The sequence below is a fragment of the Setaria viridis genome, chromosome 7 (genome assembly GCF_005286985.2).
Source record: "Setaria viridis chromosome 7, Setaria_viridis_v4.0, whole genome shotgun sequence".
NCBI lineage: Eukaryota > Viridiplantae > Streptophyta > Magnoliopsida > Poales > Poaceae > Setaria > Setaria viridis.
The window spans coordinates 10,512,552-10,531,777 of record NC_048269.2 but is presented as its reverse complement, the minus strand read 5'-3'; the positions used below and the strand labels follow the sequence as shown (position 1 = coordinate 10,531,777).

At 42.4% G+C, this 19,226-nt stretch overlaps 1 protein-coding gene and 1 long non-coding RNA gene across 5 annotated transcripts; both read left to right on the top strand.

The window, feature by feature from the left end:
• Nucleotides 1-743: 743 nt before the first annotated feature.
• LOC117863535 (NAD-dependent protein deacetylase SRT1) lies at nt 744-14,888 on the top strand. 4 transcript variants are annotated; one of them, XM_034747308.2, is made up of 15 exons: nt 744-834; nt 4,803-4,945; nt 5,911-5,940; nt 6,018-6,110; nt 6,703-6,822; nt 7,094-7,194; nt 7,315-7,423; nt 9,215-9,294; nt 9,610-9,688; nt 10,136-10,189; nt 11,186-11,279; nt 12,676-12,755; nt 12,948-13,015; nt 13,108-13,210; nt 14,170-14,888. In XM_034747308.2, exons 2-15 carry the CDS (start codon nt 4,847-4,849, stop codon nt 14,488-14,490), a joined length of 1,431 nt encoding a protein of 476 aa, XP_034603199.1. In that variant the 5' UTR covers nt 744-834; nt 4,803-4,846; the 3' UTR covers nt 14,491-14,888. The 4 variants fall into 4 exon arrangements, with proteins under 4 accessions (XP_034603199.1, XP_034603200.1, XP_034603198.1 ...); XM_034747309.2 differs by lacking the exon at nt 744-834 and adding an exon at nt 4,064-4,332 and having other exon boundaries at nt 5,911-5,931; XM_034747307.2 differs by lacking the exon at nt 744-834 and adding an exon at nt 4,065-4,332.
• Nucleotides 14,889-18,240: 3,352 nt separating this feature from the next.
• On the top strand, nt 18,241-18,877 carry LOC117865870 (uncharacterized). Its single transcript, XR_004642659.2, has 2 exons — nt 18,241-18,515; nt 18,638-18,877. It is a non-coding gene; the product is annotated as an uncharacterized lncRNA (long non-coding RNA).
• The last annotated feature ends 349 nt before the right edge of the window (nt 18,878-19,226 follow it).

Genomic DNA, 19,226 nt, shown 5'->3' with positions numbered 1-19,226 from the left:
CATGGATTGCCAGCCTGATGTGAGTCCCACAAAAAAATCTGGGAAGAAACGATCGAATGCTCCAACAGGGATTTGGCCAAGTCTTTGTAGGTAGAACATTCAGTCATCATGGACTATATTATGAGAAGCAAATTGCAGAAGAATACTTGCATTGGTTGATTGCTCATGTTTTTTGGAGCAACTAGACCATGATGTCAGGCTGTCAGGCTCATGCATGAATTATTGAACATATATAATCAAGGACTGAACATTTATTTTAGCCTTGCAGTTTTTTTATAGGTTGGAAATTTTATGGATAATCTCTTATGTTCATAATAACTTGTATATTCATAAAAGCTAAGACAGAAGTTGCATTAGTACTGAATCTTACCAGAAATTTTAATTCATGTTTGAACCAGATGTAGAACACATTACATATGTATAAAAATTGAGATTCCACCGTTCAAATAGGCCATGCAGAATTCAAAGGAGTTGTCTGCTTATTATTATCAGAGATATATACAAATATTATGAAACATTCTAAACCAGATTAGGAAGTGAAGCAAGAGAACTAGGAGCTAGTGGATGACAACTTGGAAGCTAAGAAACCATTGCAACGTACTGGTATTTATACTAGTAGATTATAATATAGATAATGTGTAAGGGTCGAAGCGCTATGGGCCGAGCCCACCGTGAAATCAAGACCGGCCCAAAACCGTCGTCTCCTCCATCTAGAAAAAAAAAGACGCCGTCTCCTCCCGTCAGGCCGTCACCGTCTTCCCCGGCGGCCGCCAGATCCTTTTGCCGGCACCCTCTCCAGTGGCGCGCGCCTCTCTCGACGCCGTCCTCAGCCGAGTAAGTGCCTCTTCGCCCGCGCCACGGTTGAGCACTGCAGTTCTTGTATGCTTCCCGGTGAAATCTCGAATCTCTTCATGTGGCCGCTCCTAGGTATTCGTGGATCTTTTGTACGAACGATGCTCTCATGGAACTGGGGTTCCGGTATCAGATCTGCTGTAAATTCTCACCCGTCCGGGTTTAGTAATGCTTTTTGTAGTCCAGCTTGTGACAAATGCCAGGCAATACATTCCATTACCGAATAACCGTGTAGCATCTTGTTGAACTATGAACACGGCCCACTAGAGTTTTTTGTGTGATTGCTTGAAATCTAGTCTGCAATATCAGAAAGGGAAAATACATCTTCTGAGACAGTAGTATAATGGTTTTAATTATTAATATTTGATGCCAAATCACTGACCTATGGTCAATAACTTACATATTCAAAAATGAAGCATGAAGGAAGCTAGTCTTAACTAGCAGATGTTTCAATAATTTATAAAGTTAGAAAATGGATGGTAAATGTCTGTGATGAATCTTGATCAAATTCACCCAGTAGGGGTACAATCACAACCATTTGAGCCATCGTATATGACTATATTGTATTGTATGGAAGGGTGCTAATGCTTTGTAGGACCATAATATGCCACATTTCGTAGTTCATGTGAACCGAGCAACCCAGACGCAGACTTGTCAGAGGCTTGGAGCACTCATCATGTCAGCATGATGCGTTTGGCTGTGGCATTGTACCAGCTAGATGCTAAATCGTTTTCTTTTTTCTGTCGCGACAATATCTGGCTGTCAGTGATCACCATTTGGTTTAGATTTGGTTCCACGGACTAAAGTTTAGTCCTTGTCACATCGAATGTTTAGATACTAATTAGGAGTATTAAACATATACTAATTATAAGACCAATTGCACAGATGGAGGCTAATTCGCGAGACGAATCTATTAAGCCTAATTAATTCATGAGTAGCTCCTATTTACTGTAGCATCACATTGTCAAATCATGGACTAATTAGGCTTAATAGATTCATCTCGCGAATTAGCCTCCATCTGTGCAATTGGTTTTATAATTAGCTCATGTTTAGTCCTAATTAGTATCTAAATATTCGATGTGACAGGGACTAAACTTTAGTCCGTGGAACCAAACACCCCCGCAATGCCTATAGCTCGACCTTTACCCTTCATGTATTCATGTAAATAACCTTTTTTAGCACATGGATAATGACACATTTTGTTTCGGTACTCCTCTAGCCTAGACTGTATTAGTGACCCAAGCATTGTGCATGGAAATAGCAGTTTGTTTAGATACTAATTAGGAGGACTGAACATAAGTTTGAGCAATGTTCATCTTCTTGGAGGCATTATCATAGCCAGGATCCACTTCCTCTGGTAGACCTGACAAGGGTTGAAAGAGAAAATGTGAGTGGCAAGAGTAAAGAATATTCATATTATAATATCAAGCTTCACATGGTAATTCACCAATTCCTGGAGGGACTTAACCTACCTATCATTCTGATGCCTGAAATTCCAAATGGAGCCTAGTATCTTAACTGGATCAGCGGTCACCTTACTGATGTGCTTCTTCTGTTCTTTCTGTATATTATGCTGACAATGTGACTGCGGAATAAAACCCTGTAAATGGTATAGTCTGAATAATGATTTGGGGATACTGGTAAATCTTCTGCTTTGACTGATGTCGAGATACCTAAGGTGCACCAGATGCTCAATATTGTCTGGTAGAATACCATCTGGATGTTGTAGTACCAATACTCATAAGCTTAGCGCACATAGCGTTTCTTTAAGAACTTTGTTGAAGTTATCTGGGGGGATTCTTTCCCCGGAAGGAGCATCATGCTTGCATATTATTAGGCTCAGGTTTTTCTTCAAATCCTGGGATTCTACCAAACTCATGCACACCTTAGAAATATTGGTTGCATTGACATATAGGTGGCGGACATTCCTTGGAATACTAACATGGAAATCATCTTCAATTCGGAACTGTTCTCCATTAGATACTGATTCTGCCATCTCATACAGCAAATCATGAACTATATAATGGTTATCATGATTATGTGCTTTCTTAATGAATGAAAGCTGTTAAGAAATCATTGATGTAACGATATGCATTTTCATCTGATGTTTCCTTTTGAATGTAACCATGCTAAGAAATTTATAGTTGACGAGATTGTCACCGGCTCCGGTCAAAAAGAAAAAATGCTGCCGGAAAGAAATTAAATTTTAAGAAACGAGAATGGGGAAAAGCTGGGAAAAAAATGCGTATTGGGCCTAGTACTAGTACGCCGCGTCACTCTGGGCCTAACGAGTGCACGTTCCTTGTTCACGCACACCCGACGGGATAGTGGCAGGGCTGAACGAAAAGCTCGTGGCTCGTTAGCTCGCTCGGCTCGTTACTTGCTCGGCTCGGCTCGGCTCGGCTAGGCTCGTTACAATTTCATCCAGCGGACTAGCCTAATTTCCATCGGTACCTTAGCCATCCCTGAGCCTGCAACTGCGATCCTCTTTGCTCACTTCCACCTTCTCGCGGAACACAAGCCACGGAGGCGGTGCCAGAGCACTGGATCTCGTGTGCGCTCGTCCTACTTAATTCGCCTCCCCTTTCCTCCTCTGCTATCGTAGCCTGTCTTCTTTGGAGTCTAGATTTGAATAACTCGAGGCAGTCCCAACTCCCAAGTATCGCTACTGCTCCCCGCTTTCTCCTTCTGATCGACGTTCGGCTTAGTTTTTGCTTAAGATTTTTGGTGGCCTCGACCGGAAGTTTCTTGGTTATGGAAATTTGGGTCATGGCGTATCAATGGATTGTATCGTGATGTGCATGCTGTTTTTACTAGTTGCGAGCTTGGGACTTGATTTTTTGAATGAAGATTCTACAAGCCTCAAGTTTTAATTTCTCATCCATTCTCGCTTGAGAAATTCACGCAGTTTTTTCCCATTTCCTTGCTTGCAGCGACGGCCGAATGAGGTGGCCTCTTGACCTCCGCCTTCACGCCGTCGCTCGTGGGGCCTGCCGGCCATAGCCACTGTGGCCTCACGTCTTTGTCCCTCTAGCTCGCAAACCAAACCGAGCTGGCTCGAGCTGCTAACGAGCCGAGCTGAGCAGCGTTTTCTGCTCGTTTAGATAACGAACCGAGCCGAGCCAGCTCGTTATCTAAACGGGCTGGAGCGAGCCGAGCCGAGCCGAGTCGAGCCAGCTCGATATCCGCCTAGATACTGGCCTCATTTCCTCCCTCCCGTCTCCTCCGGTCCTCCCCCGTCGCCGTTGCCCTGCTCGTGCAGAGGGGGAGGCGCAGAGCCTTCACCGACCAATCCCGCGCAACCCTAACTCGCACTACAGTGGAGAGCTCGGGGTCCAGCCAAGTCCCCAGAGGCGGTGCCCAGCGGCACGTCGCAGTGCAGTGGGGCCGCGAGGCGAAGTCGCGCAGGGCGGCAGGCGGCAGGGCTCCGCACCTGCGGCAAAATCGGAGCAGGCTGGCCAGTACGGTGGTTGGCGGCAGGTAGTTATCTATCCATCTTCCCCCTAATAATTGCTTGGTTTAGGAATTGGCGGGTTGGGGATTTGGATCAGTGAAAAAGCAACCGAATGGGGAATGGGGAATGGGGTTTTCTAAATGGTCGTCTTGCATCGGCGATTCAGTGCTGAACTAGTATTGGTTTTTTCTGCCATGAATATTTTGAATTAGGAGCTTTAACCAATTGATAGGCCTGTTTGCTGAGTGGCACATTTTCCCTGAAGGTTAGCAATGACAAATATAATCAACCGTGTCAATATGAGCGTGATGCTAGAATTAATCTTTTGTTTATGCGAGTGTAATGCTCTTTTAATTGTTTGAATCGTGGTGGAATTGTGACACTATGAGTCTACTGTGTGAGACATTGGACTTATGGGTCCCGCCTAGCATACACCCTATTGCAATTTTATCTACATCATCCCCTGACTAATGGACCAAATTATATGGTGTCTTAGACTGAACAAAAAGGCAGCAAAGGAAGCTTGAAAAGGTTTGAGAGATGTCATTGGGTTACGCGAAGAAGCTGTCCTACCGGGAGGAATTGGGTACTGTGGGAATGCCCGAGATCTTCGATCCACCTGAACTAGTCCAGAATAAGGTTAATTTCTCTGGCTCAATTTTGTCCTATTTACTTAGATTTATGGATACAAATGCTTCAATATGCCACGGTGCAAGCAAAATATTAGTACTTCTTTTTTGCCCTTTGTGAGTCTCTTACCATTGGTACACTTTAGTTTATGATAGTAACTTCTAGGCACTTGTTACCTTGGGGCTATAAAATGAGCTATTGAAAATGCTTTACTGATGATAGGCTTTGGTGTAATTATGTAATTGAGTGTTTCTAAATCATATGAGAATAGGTGATGTTTTGGAGCAAGAAGGTTGCTTGGAACATATATGGAACATTATGATGTTCATACGAGAAAAACATGCTAGGTTGTGTTTTCTCACCCTCGGAGTTGTTGGGGATTGTATAGCTATTTGATATAAGGTGATATTCGATATATTCTATCAACAAATGTCGTAAGTGGAGAATGATGATGACACAGCAGAACCATAGTGTTTGGGAGTCGAATGGTTATATACCATCTGCAGACGCTGGAAGGAAAAGCCGTTCCAAGGCTGAGCTGAAGCTGCTATTTAGAATTTTATGGAAAACTGAACATAAAATTTAGATGCTAAACTTTCCATGTCATCCTATTCCTTCAACATAAGCCATAAGTGGTTCTAAGGCTGTGCTGTTATTTATTGATCGGAATAGGATTTATGGAAAGTTTAGAAGGGAACGTTAGTTGTCCTATGTGGGAATTTTCTGGTAAGGCTGCTGCTCATGCACCAGAGTTACTGCTCTATTGTCATCAGTGATGACAATGTCATGGCTCCAACTAGAGCACTTCTGTTCATAGGCCATACTATGACACCCTTTTTTTAAAAGATGTTGTAAAATGAACTCATAATGGTACAAAGTTCATGTTGTGTTAATTATTTTGTATAATGATGGAGGGAAATCAAATAATTTCTGTATTTTGATATTTTTCTCTTTTCCCTGGATTGTTGGTGCAGATAGAAGAGCTTGCAGTCATGGTACAAAAGGTTGTGCTAACTTTTGGGTACTCATTTAAACTCAATCATGATTTCTGAACCTCAATTGCATTGCCTTCCCAATGTAGAGTAAGCATTTAGTGGTGTTTACCGGAGCAGGGATATCAACTTCATCAGGTATACCTGATTTTCGAGGGCCCAAGGGTGTCTGGACCATGCAGGTAGTACTGGTGTCTATGTTACTTGCTCTCAGTATGGACCTCTTTAGCACATGAATCTATTTATTTTACATGATTTTGTGATGCTTGGTTGCTAGCTAAACATCGCTGCATTGCATGCCATGCAATCCACATTTGTGTGCATGACAGATAGAATATGTGGAATGTGTTCCTGTATGGTTATGATATCTGACTTAGGTACCTGCCAAAAAGTTATACTCTTCTGGTTACAAATACTTGATGTTTTGGATAATATTCAGTCAAGCTTCTGAAACTTTTACAATTAATAACTTTTCAAATTTTAGGCTGGAGACTCGCAAGTCATATATGCAGTTTTGTCTTGAGTTTGTTGGATTATATAAATATATTCTAACATAAAGTAGTGATCCGAGGCGCTCATTGGAAACCATCTAATATTCAAAACATCAGTTATTTTGGGTTTTTTACCAGAGAAAGTACATTATGAAATGCTTGCTGTTTGACAATGTTAACAAACCACACTTACAATTTTTCATACCTTCCCCCATGTGAATATACTACATTTGTTGACAAACCATTATTTGAAAAAACAATTTCAATTTTATATATGTTATAGCGTGCAGGCAAAGGTGTTCCTGATGCATCACTCCCTTTCCATCGAGCTGTTCCAAGCTTGACTCATATGGCACTCGTTGAATTGGAAAGAGCAGGACTTCTAAAGTTTGTCATAAGCCAGGTGTGCACTAGGTGTAGTGCTTCATTGATTTGGTACCTATTTCCAATGTGTGATGAGAAGAACTTCTGCTCCGTTGAAAGATCAGTAGGAGCTGCAGATATTCTTCATTCTTTCATCATACTGCTAAGGAGTTTGACATATCAAAATCTTAAATATATACAATATACCAATGCGCTCTTATTCATTTTGTTTATTGCAGTTTTTTTCTATGTGAATGTTGGATCACTTCTGACACCCATTTAATCTGAGTCTCTAATTCTGTATCTTCCAGAATGTTGACAGCCTACATCTCCGTTCTGGTTTCCCAAGGGAGAAGCTGTCTGAATTACATGGAAATTCTTTCAAGGAGATCTGCCCATGCTGCAAAACTGAGTATGGTTTACTTTTACTTTTATAGTACACCTTATTTGGGAGTATATATCTGTTGCCCAAGTAGTTGCATTTTCTTTTCTTGGTTAGTTGGTTTATTCAAGGGACAATCTTCTTTTTAAGGTACCTTCGTGATTTTGAGATTGAGACAATAGGACTGAAGGATACTCCGAGACGTTGTTCTGATAAAAATTGTGGAGCTAGATTGAAAGATACAGTTCTTGATTGGGAGGTAAGTACTACATCTTCAACCTGTTAAGCTACAAAATTTCTATCTAACTAAAATGTTTTGTTTGTCAGAAGTAACCTTTGGCAACTGGAGGTTGCATGAAACAATACAAATTCTGTTCTTATAATGTTGTACTTGCTTAGTCCCTGCTATAGAAATTGGGTTGCGTATTTCTTTTGTTATGGACCTTAGAGCATCTCTAGTAGCATATGTACATTTGGATACCTAAAACTTGTTTTAGGTATAGGAGAGAGAAGATTTTCAGAAATTTTTTGTGCTCTTCTCCAGCAGAATACCTAAAACTGGATACCTATAAAGCTTCTAGGGACTAATTCGTAAGTGGGGATCATTCTTGAGGACTAATCCGCAAATGACAAAGAGCCCTCTATCTTCTTCCTGCAGCGTGTCCTCTCCCTGTCCAAGCTCACCTGCATCCATGGCTTGCTCCTCTTCTTCTCCCCCCAATCGAATCGAGCCTCTTTCTCGCTGAACCAACCTTCTTTTATGCTGAATCGGCGGAGGGCGTGCGCATCGACGCTCGTCGGCCCCTCGCAGTGCCCGTCCCACAGGGAGATCCTCGCCTGCCCGCGTGCGGCGGAGCTCGGCCTCCCGTGGCAGTGCACGCCTGCCCGCATGCGCCGGCGCGCGGCCCACGCGGCGGAGCCTGGACCCGGTGGCGGTGTTCGCCCTGCCGCATGTGCAAGTGCCCGCCCATGTGGTGGAGCTTGGACCCAGTGGCGGTGCTCACGTGCACTGGTGCTCACCCCCTCGAGGCGGAGCTCGCCGGCCCCTCGCGGCCCCCGGCGAATGTGCAGATGGGACGCAACGCCCTCGGAAGTAGGGTCCGCCGGCTGGAGGCGGAGCAATCAGAGCAGGTCGCGGCGGCGAGTCAGCGTGGAAACATCCGGTACATGGCAGTTGCGCTTCCCGCCTCCAGTTGCAAGTTTTAGGCTATGACCCATTTTGGCTGCTTGGATTGGTATATTTGGGTCAAGGAGAGAGAAATTTAGGTCATAGCCTAAAATAGCAATGCATATAGGTCATCCGCTGGAGCTGTTTTTTTGCTAGTTTTTAGGTATTCTGGCAGTTTATAGGGATAGCAATCCATTATACCAATTCTACTGGAGATGCTCTTAATGGTTATTGTTTGATTAATGCCGAACCCTAGCCATCACTGAAGCCATTAGTACCTGAAAGTTACTTCATAATCCATAGTTGACACAATATTTGATGAGGTCACTGGAATTCTTGAAATATTATCAATTCACGTTGTGTTTTCATATGTTTGCAAATGTAAACATTTTTTGTTGCAACAGAAAGCATTTTGAGTGGTACTTAAATAGTTCTATGTCTCTAGGAAGGTTAAAAGTACATTGATGACTTAAGTTGCAAAAGTCACTGCTGCAAATACTCTAAATACTTCTTCAGGGATTGTGTTTTTGGGTTCAGGTGTGCATAGCAGCAGTACTTGTGTTTTCTTGTGATAAAAAATATTATGCATTACCACTAAGTTTTACTTGTAGTTACAGTGGACCACTCTGTTGCTTCGTAAGGATCAGAATTCTAGAATAGTGGCATGCTTAGCATTATATTTATTTGAGAAGTGTCAATTTATTTTCTGTGAACTCCATACATGTTCCCTTAGCTACGTGTTTTATAAGAACTTGTATGTTCCACCCAGTAGTAGGTTGGCTTTCATCAGTTTAGTGATGGTTTGCTGAATGCCATCTTGTATATTCTTTGAAGTTTTGTAATTTCATCAATTATATTGGATGGGTAAACACCTTTTTACAGGATGCTTTACCTCCTGAGGAGATGAATTCTGCCAAGGAGCATTGTCGATCAGCTGATCTTGTCCTATGTCTAGGAACTAGGTATTGACCTTACTACTATCATGTTATTGTGGGAACTGTTTTTGCAGGTTCCTTTGTTGAAATTATTATCTTTGCAAACTTTTTGACCTAGTAATTAATGTTGATACTTTGGTGATAATTGATACTTGTAGTTTCGTTTTCCCATGCCCGAACACTCTTTGACCAATTTTATTAATTTGTTCCACATCAATTCATTATGCTACTTTGGTTCAGTTATTTAGGTTAGCAAATATCCAATCACCTTTGCTTGCTGAATGATTTCATGCCAATATGCCTTCCATTCTTGTTTTCATTCCTATATCCAACACTATGCAGCTTGCAAATTACTCCTGCATGTAATATGCCTCTGATGTCAATCAAGAATGGGGGGAGGGTGGCTATTGTAAATCTTCAGGTGCATGCAACTAATTCATTCTTGATTATCTTTTATATACAGAACATAAGCACTAAATTACATGCCTAACTCAGTATACATTTTAAACTTTCCTTTCATAAAGTAAGAAATTTTCTTTGTATCACTAGACTCCACCTGAACTCGTAGGTTCCATTATTTACCATTGATTAAATTTGAACCATTGGAATATATGTTTCTTCATTTGAGAATTCTGATTGTTGCTCCATCAAGAAAACCATGGAAATCTAATGGCTCAAAACCTATCATATTAAACACTAAAATAAATATTTTCACTGTTGATTCTGGGAAGTTAGAATTAGGTGACATGCAATTTAGGTTTGGTTCTATTCCAAAGCTAGAAATTAAAAATATGATACTACTATGTTATTATTGCCGACAAATGCATTTTTCAATGGTCTTAAAATGTTATTTCCCCTTCACTTTCAGGCAACTCCAAAGGATAAAAAGGCAAGCCTTGTCATCCATGGTCTTGTAGATAAGGTAGCTGTTGTTACCTTGTCATTGAGGACTTGAGGTTCCATTGTTCCTATCACTGTTTTCCATGGGGTAAACAACACACAAAGGAGAGCTGGAGTGACGACTGTAAAATTCTTACTTAGTGATAATAGTTTTACATTCCCACAAAAATATCTTTGGACCAAATATTATTTCTTACTACCTCCGTCCCAGAATATGTTGGCCCAAAATGATCTTCTATTCCATTAACCACGCCATACATGGCAGTTTGGGTACATATATATAGCCAACCTTGGGTAGGTGGCTTAGAGGCTAAGCAAAGCATCTAAAGAATAAGATCACCTAAAGAAGCTGAAAAGTACATAGATGATAAGATGCTCATAGGCATCACCCCAAAGTGCTCACAGGCACTAAGTGCACATAGGCACTACTAACAGATTATTCTATCACCATCAGGACTTAAACTATCACAGTATAGCTACGTTAAGAGATTTTCAGACAGATTAAGAGGGAGGTTAAAAGGTCTAATTTACCCTTAGCTAATCACATTCTGGTACAGGTGTGCATGTCCCGCTTAATCACCGAGCATCCAGCATTTGCATGCAGCCATGCACCAACGAAGAAAAAAAGCCACTATGTGTTTTTGCCTTGCCATCAACACTTGCATGCAGGTGAAAGTGAAAAAGAAGAAAAAAAGGAAAAGATTGTAGAGGCCGCTCATCCATTTGCATGGCGCCAATGCATATGCAACAACAATTCCGCCAAAACGAGCCGCATTGGCTGGTTCGTCAGCTCTTAGGGTGAAAGGTCTAATAAGGGGCACTTTGGTCAGTTCACAGGGAAAAAGTGGGATGGGAACTCTAAACGTAGTTATATTTGGAACAAATTTTGAATCCTTAAATGTTGCTATATTTTGGGACGGAGGGAATACTTATCCTAAATAAACATAGACTTCTTATAATCAAACTCTTAAATCTGGCAGCTTATCTCCTGACAATAATTTAACTGTGCTGAAAACAGGTCATTGCTGGAGTCATGACCAAGTTGAATCTGCGAATTCCTCCATACATACGTACTGACCTCGTTCAGCTTACTCTCCGGCATTCACTAAAAAGTGAGCTCATCTTACTGTTTCTCACAACGTTGTTCTTATCCAACTTTTAAAAATGCCTTAACTGCGTAAAATAAATCAATTTAGTGAATAACATGGAATGACTAGTGCATAATCACAAGAAATGGGTTCGTGCCTGCGTTCCACGACCTAGGCGTAAAATAAATCAATTTAGTGAATAACATGGAATGGCTAGCACATAATCACAAGAAATGGGTTCGTGCCTGCGTTCCACGACCTAGGAACTTCATCCTGATTTGTGGATCGACGAGGGTCGACGCCCCATTTCATACAGGTTTGCCACACTGTTGCTGCAGGATTGACTTGTGAGATAGAATGAAAAGTGCAATACGAATCTCCCTTTACAAACTAGGTGAAGTTTTCGCAGGTCGAGAGAGTTCCCTTGAGCTTCCATTTTCGATGAGAAGCCATGAACTCCGGCTAAGGCTCGACCATTCTCCAGCGAAGGGATGAGAAGAGTAAGTTGGAGGGGATATTGCAACCAAGGTCGAACGGTGACCTGTGGTCGCATATTTGGGAGTGACTGAAGTAGTATTCTGGAGGTGGAGGGAAGGAATGAAAGGGAGGGTGGTGGTTCCATTGTGCCGGGAGGCGGTGCTTTTTGGAAGGACAAAGGACTGAAGGAGAGAGAATGATAACTGCTAGCTCCATTTTTGGGACATGTTGGGTTAGGGCAACTGATGGGTTGTGATGAGCCAATATGGTTCCTTTTCCTTCTCTTTTCTGGTGGCGGTTTCATTGTGACGGGAGGCGGCACTGTGTGGAAGGACAAAGGACTTCAGGAGAGAGAATGATAACTGCTAGCTCCATTTTTTGGACATGTTGGGTTACGGCAACTTATGGGTTGTAGTGGGCTGGATGAGCCGATATGGTTCCTTTTCCTTCTCTTTTCCTTTTTAAATATGCTATAAATTACTTGTTAATCTGATTACACATATATATGTGCATCAACCCCGCTCTTTGTACTGGGTTGTCGACTCGGATTCCTTAGTGTCGCGTACCACATTGCAAATGAAGTGTCGGCGCGCATCCCATGATCCGATGCCTTGACCTGATGGACCTGGATTGGTGACTCCACATGGCCAAAGTGATCTACTGACATGATTTTGAGCAAGAGGAGATTTCGATATTTTCTTTTGGAAACTCTGTAGTCTTGGAGCACATTTGAAAGGCACTACAAATTGTGGTAGTAACTTGTATTATTTTTTCACCCGTGATTTGAAAATGATTTTTTTGTCTGCAAGATATTTCTGTTCATTTATCAACACCATTTGACTAACCTACTCCGAGAATTAAACGTTTTAACTTCTTTATCTTATGCAAATGCGTACCAGTTGCATTCCCCCATATATTGCATTATCATTTCTATGTTTTGCAGAGAAATGTGTTAGATGGACTCTCCGAGTAACCAGTACTCATGGCCTCCGAGCACCATTACCATTTATTCAGTCAATTGAGGTTGTGGCATCATGACACCTGTAATTTATAAACATTCTTATCATCTTATGTTGCAGTGTTCTTTGTGCACTTTGTTGACATTAAAAGCTTGAGTAAGCAGATATAGCCTATGAAGTTTATGGAAACCTGGCACTATAGGATCCCAGCATATATCTGTGTTTAACTGATTAAAATTTTCTACTCTATCAACAGGTTTCCTTTCCAGAAAGACCTGACATGAAGCCTGTAGTGCTTAAGGAGCAACCATTTTCTTTGCAGAGGTAAACTAGATGGGAAAAATTTCCAATCAATGTATTGCTCCAGTATGTTTTATATGGTGTGATTCAGAGAGGTGATTTGCCTACTTTTGTAGGGAAACATCAATGAATAGATCATTTTTCATGATGTTGAAATTGAACTTCAGTGATGGCTGCAGCTGCTTGAGCTCATCAATTGGATGGCCTGTTGATTTTCAGGTGAGTAGCTACTGTACACTCTGTCTTCCAGTTTCTATTGGCATAGTTGGCACTCTGTCTTCAGTTTCTATTGGCATAGTTGGCATTGCAATTATAATATGTGATTTTTCTCGAATGTGATTTACCGTAATTGGTAACTCTTGCATTGGAGGGCGTAGTCTTAGAAAAATTTAACAGCCAGCTAGGTGTTGCTGCCTGTAACTACTAATTCTGCCAGTAGGTACCATATTTTTTAACAGCCATCCTGAAGTCCCTTTCTGTTCAGTTATTGCCGTGTAGCCCTTAGTGTGACAAACAAAAAGATAATTGCATAAGCCATGGGTGCACTATTGCAAATATAGTACAAATTTGATGATCCAAATTGCATTATGATACATAAGTAAAACAGACTGGTGTGTCAGTGAGGGAGCTAGGATTAGAAAATTAGGGAAGCTAATTGAGTTAATTGATACAATTTCTGAATAACAAGAGCCAAATACTAGCATATGTACCAAAATTCTTCATAATATTAATGGCTCCAACAGGAAAAAGGGAGCATGAGGGATGCCATGGCTCCTGCCAACCTACTAGCTGTGTACCTCAGTAGTGTGTTCATGTGGACTAGTATAGGTGCACCTATGGATTAAGTTTTCTTTTTTCATACGCGCATGACCACACATGTATGTAGTGCATCCCTTACTTTATCATATTTAACACTAATGTGTCATGCATGTGCTGAAGTTGGGTAGCCAGGTATAGTGTAGCAATTGCTTCCTTCTTAAATGAAAGTGGGGGTGCTGTGTGCACCTTCCCGTCTCATTTTAGCAATTCGGTTGTGCCTCCTGTCCTCGATTGTTTGGTACCTGCTACATTTTACATTTTTTACTAGTACATGATTATCTTATGAAGGTTTTGATTATCACTACGTTGATCTGTTGTTTTGTGCAACGTAGATTTGACAAGAAATTTTATCAATGCAGAAGCAAAAAGACAGCTTTGTCAGAGATAGAACTCTAGTCATGCGAGAGTTGCAATGTGCTGCGGAGCACAAGTCTTGTGCCGGGCAACAAGAGATTCTGGAAAGGGAGAGCCTGCCAAGAGCCGAGACTGCTATCCATGCAATCGTGACAGATATTGTTACTTACGACATGGGAGATGACAAGGTGCTGCTACCCAGGGACAATGGAATGAACAGCGGGAGCAGCAACACTGCCAAACGAAACTTGGAAGGAACTGGTTGCTACCCAGCAGCGCCTAAGAAGCTCAAGTACTTTCTGAAAGATGAGAAGCTGAACTGCTAGAAAGTTAAAAGCATAGAGCATGGATGTTTGTTTTGGTTGTTAGATGGGTTAGATAGCATAGATGCATGAGAAGTTAACTAGCAAAGAGTAGATTAAGAAACGGTTGAACATATCTTTTGTTGCATAGGAAAGTTGGCAGACATTTTGTATGATACAACTAGCGTAGGTTACCTACCTCCGGTTGGGAACTCGGGCGAAACACTTGGTATCATGTTGTAGAGTGTTAAGATGTTTGCGAATCGAGTACTGCGGATGCTAATCCTCATATTTTGGGTGGTGGCTATCGATGAACTTATGAAGCGTCCTAGGATGTGTTTGGATGAGTGAACCAAATTGATCATGTATGAGATAGTTCACCTGGATGGAATGGTTCTGAATTAAATGATACAATTATTTTATTTGGTTGGCTGTATATGCAATTGCATGAGTTGGTACACCTTCATGTTTGATTGCCTGAACCTGAATGGCAACGACGATTCGGCAAAAGGGCAGCACCGTTCTCCTCTCGACCGCGCTCGGCCCGTCCTGGACGGCATGGTTCGGTGGTTCGGGAGTTTTGGACGCACGGGATGGTTCAGCATCTGGACGGCATATTCCTGTAGCCTGGATGAATGTGTCCTGGATGATCTGGTTCGATGCAGGAAATCAAACACGCGGACGGCCACTCATCCGGGATGGTATCGTGCATGTACGTATTGATTCAGTAAAACAAACATACGCCTAGTCTTCTATCCCTTGTGCGGTGTTCAATTATGCACATTTTTCTTACCGAGAAACCTATCTTATAATGAAGGAATAGGCATGTGTGCTGTGTGCAGAAGTGAACGTTGGCGTTCTTCGTGAGCTCGTGCATTGTGCGATCGCAGCTCCGACTGATCAGACATCGAGTAAATGCGCAAGAACACTCTTGCAATTTTTGTCTTCATTCTGTACTGCGGGATATTCATCGTGATGAGCACAAAAAGTCAGAAGAAAACGATGTTCGAGTACATGGCCTTGTCCGTCGACTGAAATTTGTTGAAGTTTCAGTTGTGTGGTGAGACGCCAAAAGAACCGAACAGCCCACGTAGGAACAAGAAAATTAACCACAAAGTGCGAATTGAGCGTAGCTTAACTGGTAAGGATCCTAGCAATCCCGACGAATGGTTGATCGCGTTGAATCTACGTAACCTGCACCTACTCAGTTACGCATGAGTCATGTTACGTGGCACAACCGCCTTGGTTACACGCACTGCCCTAGACATGGCTAGGAGAGAGACGCGCACAGTCCGGGTTACACATGCACCAGCCCGAGATACGGCTGGGAGGGACGTGCATAGAGGGCTAGAGGCATGCGTAACCTGCACCAACTCGTTTACGCATGAGCCATGTTGCATACAAGGTAATAAATAGTGAATAGCGGGTTGGTAGTGGATTGACGTCGAGGTAACGGATTGTGGATAGCGGGCGATATTGCAAACGATAAGTTCTAATTATATATATATATAATGATAATCTCACATAATTTCAATTATATATATATCATGAATAATAAGTATAAATAGATATTTAATTGCATACAAATAACTGATGTCTCGCATGCTTAAATTAAGAAAACAAACATGTTCCACATATTAAATCATCACGTATAGTTTGCAAAGAAACATATTATGAGCCATAAAATAGTTCACAAGACTATCATTCGTTGTCACCATAGCAATCCCGAGGAACGGCTGGTCGTGTCAAATCTGCATAACCTGCACTCACTCGGTTCTGCATGAGCCATGTTATGTGGCACAACCGACTGGGTTACACGCACCGCCTAATACACGACTGCGAGAGGGACACACACAGCCCGAGTTACGCATGCACCTGCTTGAGATACCACTGGGAGGGGAGGAATGTGCACAGCCCAGGTCTCCCAAGGCATGCGTAACCTGCACAACTCAGTTCTGCACGAGCCATGTTGCGTGGTACAATCGACTAGGTTACATGGCATGCTGCCATCTATGGTAGATTGGCTTACCACCCATTTGTATCTACCTCTCCCGAGGCACAGAACATGTCGAATCTACTTGCGTAACTCGGTTATGCACGAGCCATGTTGTGTGGTACAACCGCCTGGGTTACACGGCATGCTACCATCTAAGGCAGATTGGGTTACCGCAATAGCAATCCCGAGGAATGGCAGGTCGTGTTAAATCTGCGTAGTTTGCACCAACCCGGTTACGCATGAGCCATGTTACGTGGTACAACCGCCTAGGTTACACATGCCACCATAGACACGATTGGGAGAGTGACGCGCATAGCCCGGGTTACGCATGTATTATGCGTAACCTGCCCGAGATACGGCTAGGAGGGGAGGGACACGCATAGCTTCGGTCTCCCGAGGCATGTATAACCTGCACCAACTCGGTGACGCACGAGCCATGTTGCATGCTACAACCGCCTAGGTTACATGGCATGCTATCATCTAAAGCAAATTGGGTTACCACCATAGCAATGCCAACAAACAGCTGGTTGTGTTGAATCTGCGTAACCTGCACCCAATCAGATACGCTCTCATCCTGCAGTCGGCGGCATACATGCAAGTTGCACCTTTCGGTTACATCGGTGCTGTCCCCCTGTGCCTACATCGGTTGCAGCAGGCTCAGAATGGGCACCCTGACCGTGGAAATGGTGTAAGCCAAGCTACTAGTCGCAATGAGAGAGAGAGGAGAGAGAGATTTGGTGAGCAGTTACGCTCGCGTGAGTCTTGGTTACGAACGCCATGTGCATGCGGAATTTGTTTAGATGCGAGTTTGTGCTTGACAAGTAGGTAAACACGGGATGCACCCGCAACATGTCATGCCGGGTTAGGCCGTGTTTGGATCGTGCCACTGATATGGGCGTGGCATCTTGCACTTACTCGTAACCTTTCTTGGAGTACCACGTAAGATGGCTTATGGCTACCTACAATCCTCAAGGTCGTAACATGGCAACCCTGAATGTGTAACCACGTCCCGGGTTACCACCATGGTCGAGGATCTGGTGACTTTACATTCTCCTCAACTTTCCTGGCAGGAAGGAAAGGCTATGGAGCTCACAACGCTATAAACGATGGGCCCTCGACTGGGATTTCACGGAAACAAGAAACGAAACCAAGCCTTTTTTCCATTCAATTCAGTGAATTAACTTGCATTATTATTTCTCAACAGAATTGCAAAGGAAAAAGTTTAAAGTTTATTTTACTCCCCTCACCTATTTACTTTGTCTGCTTAACCTTCAGAACGAAATTTAGACTCACTTTACTCCCCCAAACTATTTCATTTGGTTCAATCTAGCCCCTAATTAGATTTATCTTTTTCTATTTCTTCATGTAAAAGTTGAGTTTTAATTTCATACTTTGTCGGTTAACTTATAACATAATGCTCGACATTAGAAAAAGATATTAGAATTTTTTTATGATAACTTTTCATACAGTTTTATATATCTAAGATCAATTTTGCATTAAATATTCCTAACCTATGAAAATAATCATGAAAAATTCTTAGTATAATTTTTTTAACATAAACCGTCATGTTTTGCCTCTGCTCACAAAATTGAACTCAAAATTCAACTCATGCATAAAGAAACAAAAAAGAGAAATCTAATTAGGGGGTAGATTGGACAAATGAAATAGTTTATGGGAGTAAAGTGAGTCAAAATTTTGTTCAGAAGGTTAAGTGGATAAAGTGGAACGGTGAGGGGAATAAAATGGACTTTTTTCTATTGCAAAAGCAAGCTCTATGATGATCCTCATTACAATGATTGCGAATCTGTCCGCACAGTTGTTTAATAAAAAAATTCAGCGAAAGTAGTGTCCAAAGTACAGTAAACGCCTAAATACATTATGATATGCTACTCACTAATGAAACGAATGAAAACAGCCACTGGATTATGCACTACTAGCATGTATCATCAAGTTGTCGTTGCTGCTCTTTTAATTGGTCGCATCTTATTTGGACTCTGACGACCTCCACTATATCCAGATTTCTCTTCCGACGCTGGTCGCAGAAGTTGTATAGGTCCTTTGTTGTAAAGCCTACTCTGTCATATCTGCCGTGCTGCTTGTTCATGACGTCCATAATCTGTTTTTTCTTGAGCCCTGCTATTTCATAGGAGCTGATTTCTGCCATTTGTGTAGCAGTGATACCGCGGTGCCCATGGAGGAAGCAGGTGAGAGCAGGTGTGGATAGATCATGGCCATGTTCAACGACGAAACTGCTCACTGCCCACTTGCTCGTTTCTCTAGCTTGACGATCAGTTTGGCCATGCAGCCAGTCCTGGTAATGCTCCTGTGCTTCTTGGACAGATCTTGCAGATTCAAATCCATGTACTTCTCATCACGCCACCCTTGACGGGAGCGAAGAAAAGTTCTTGATCCACAGACTCGGTCATCATCGTTCTTCATTCATGATTTCCTTACACCGAAACCTTTGGCATCAGCATAACTTTTGTAGAACTGAAACTCTTTGTCCTCGCTGTCGAAAGTCTGGCTAGTAACATAATCGCGTTCAAGTTGTTGATCGCCGGCGTGGATGTCAACGCCAACCATGATCCGCGTTGGAAAGGAGACGTACAGGTGAAGGTGAAGCAGATCCAATAGTAAATTACTAGCAGAAATGCCCGTGCGTTGCTACGGGTCATTACTTGCTCACGTGTTGGCGTTGATGGAGGTGATCTCTGCGCGTGTTGCTGAGCAGTTTCTCGATGGCGAGGAGGTCCTGGACTCCTGG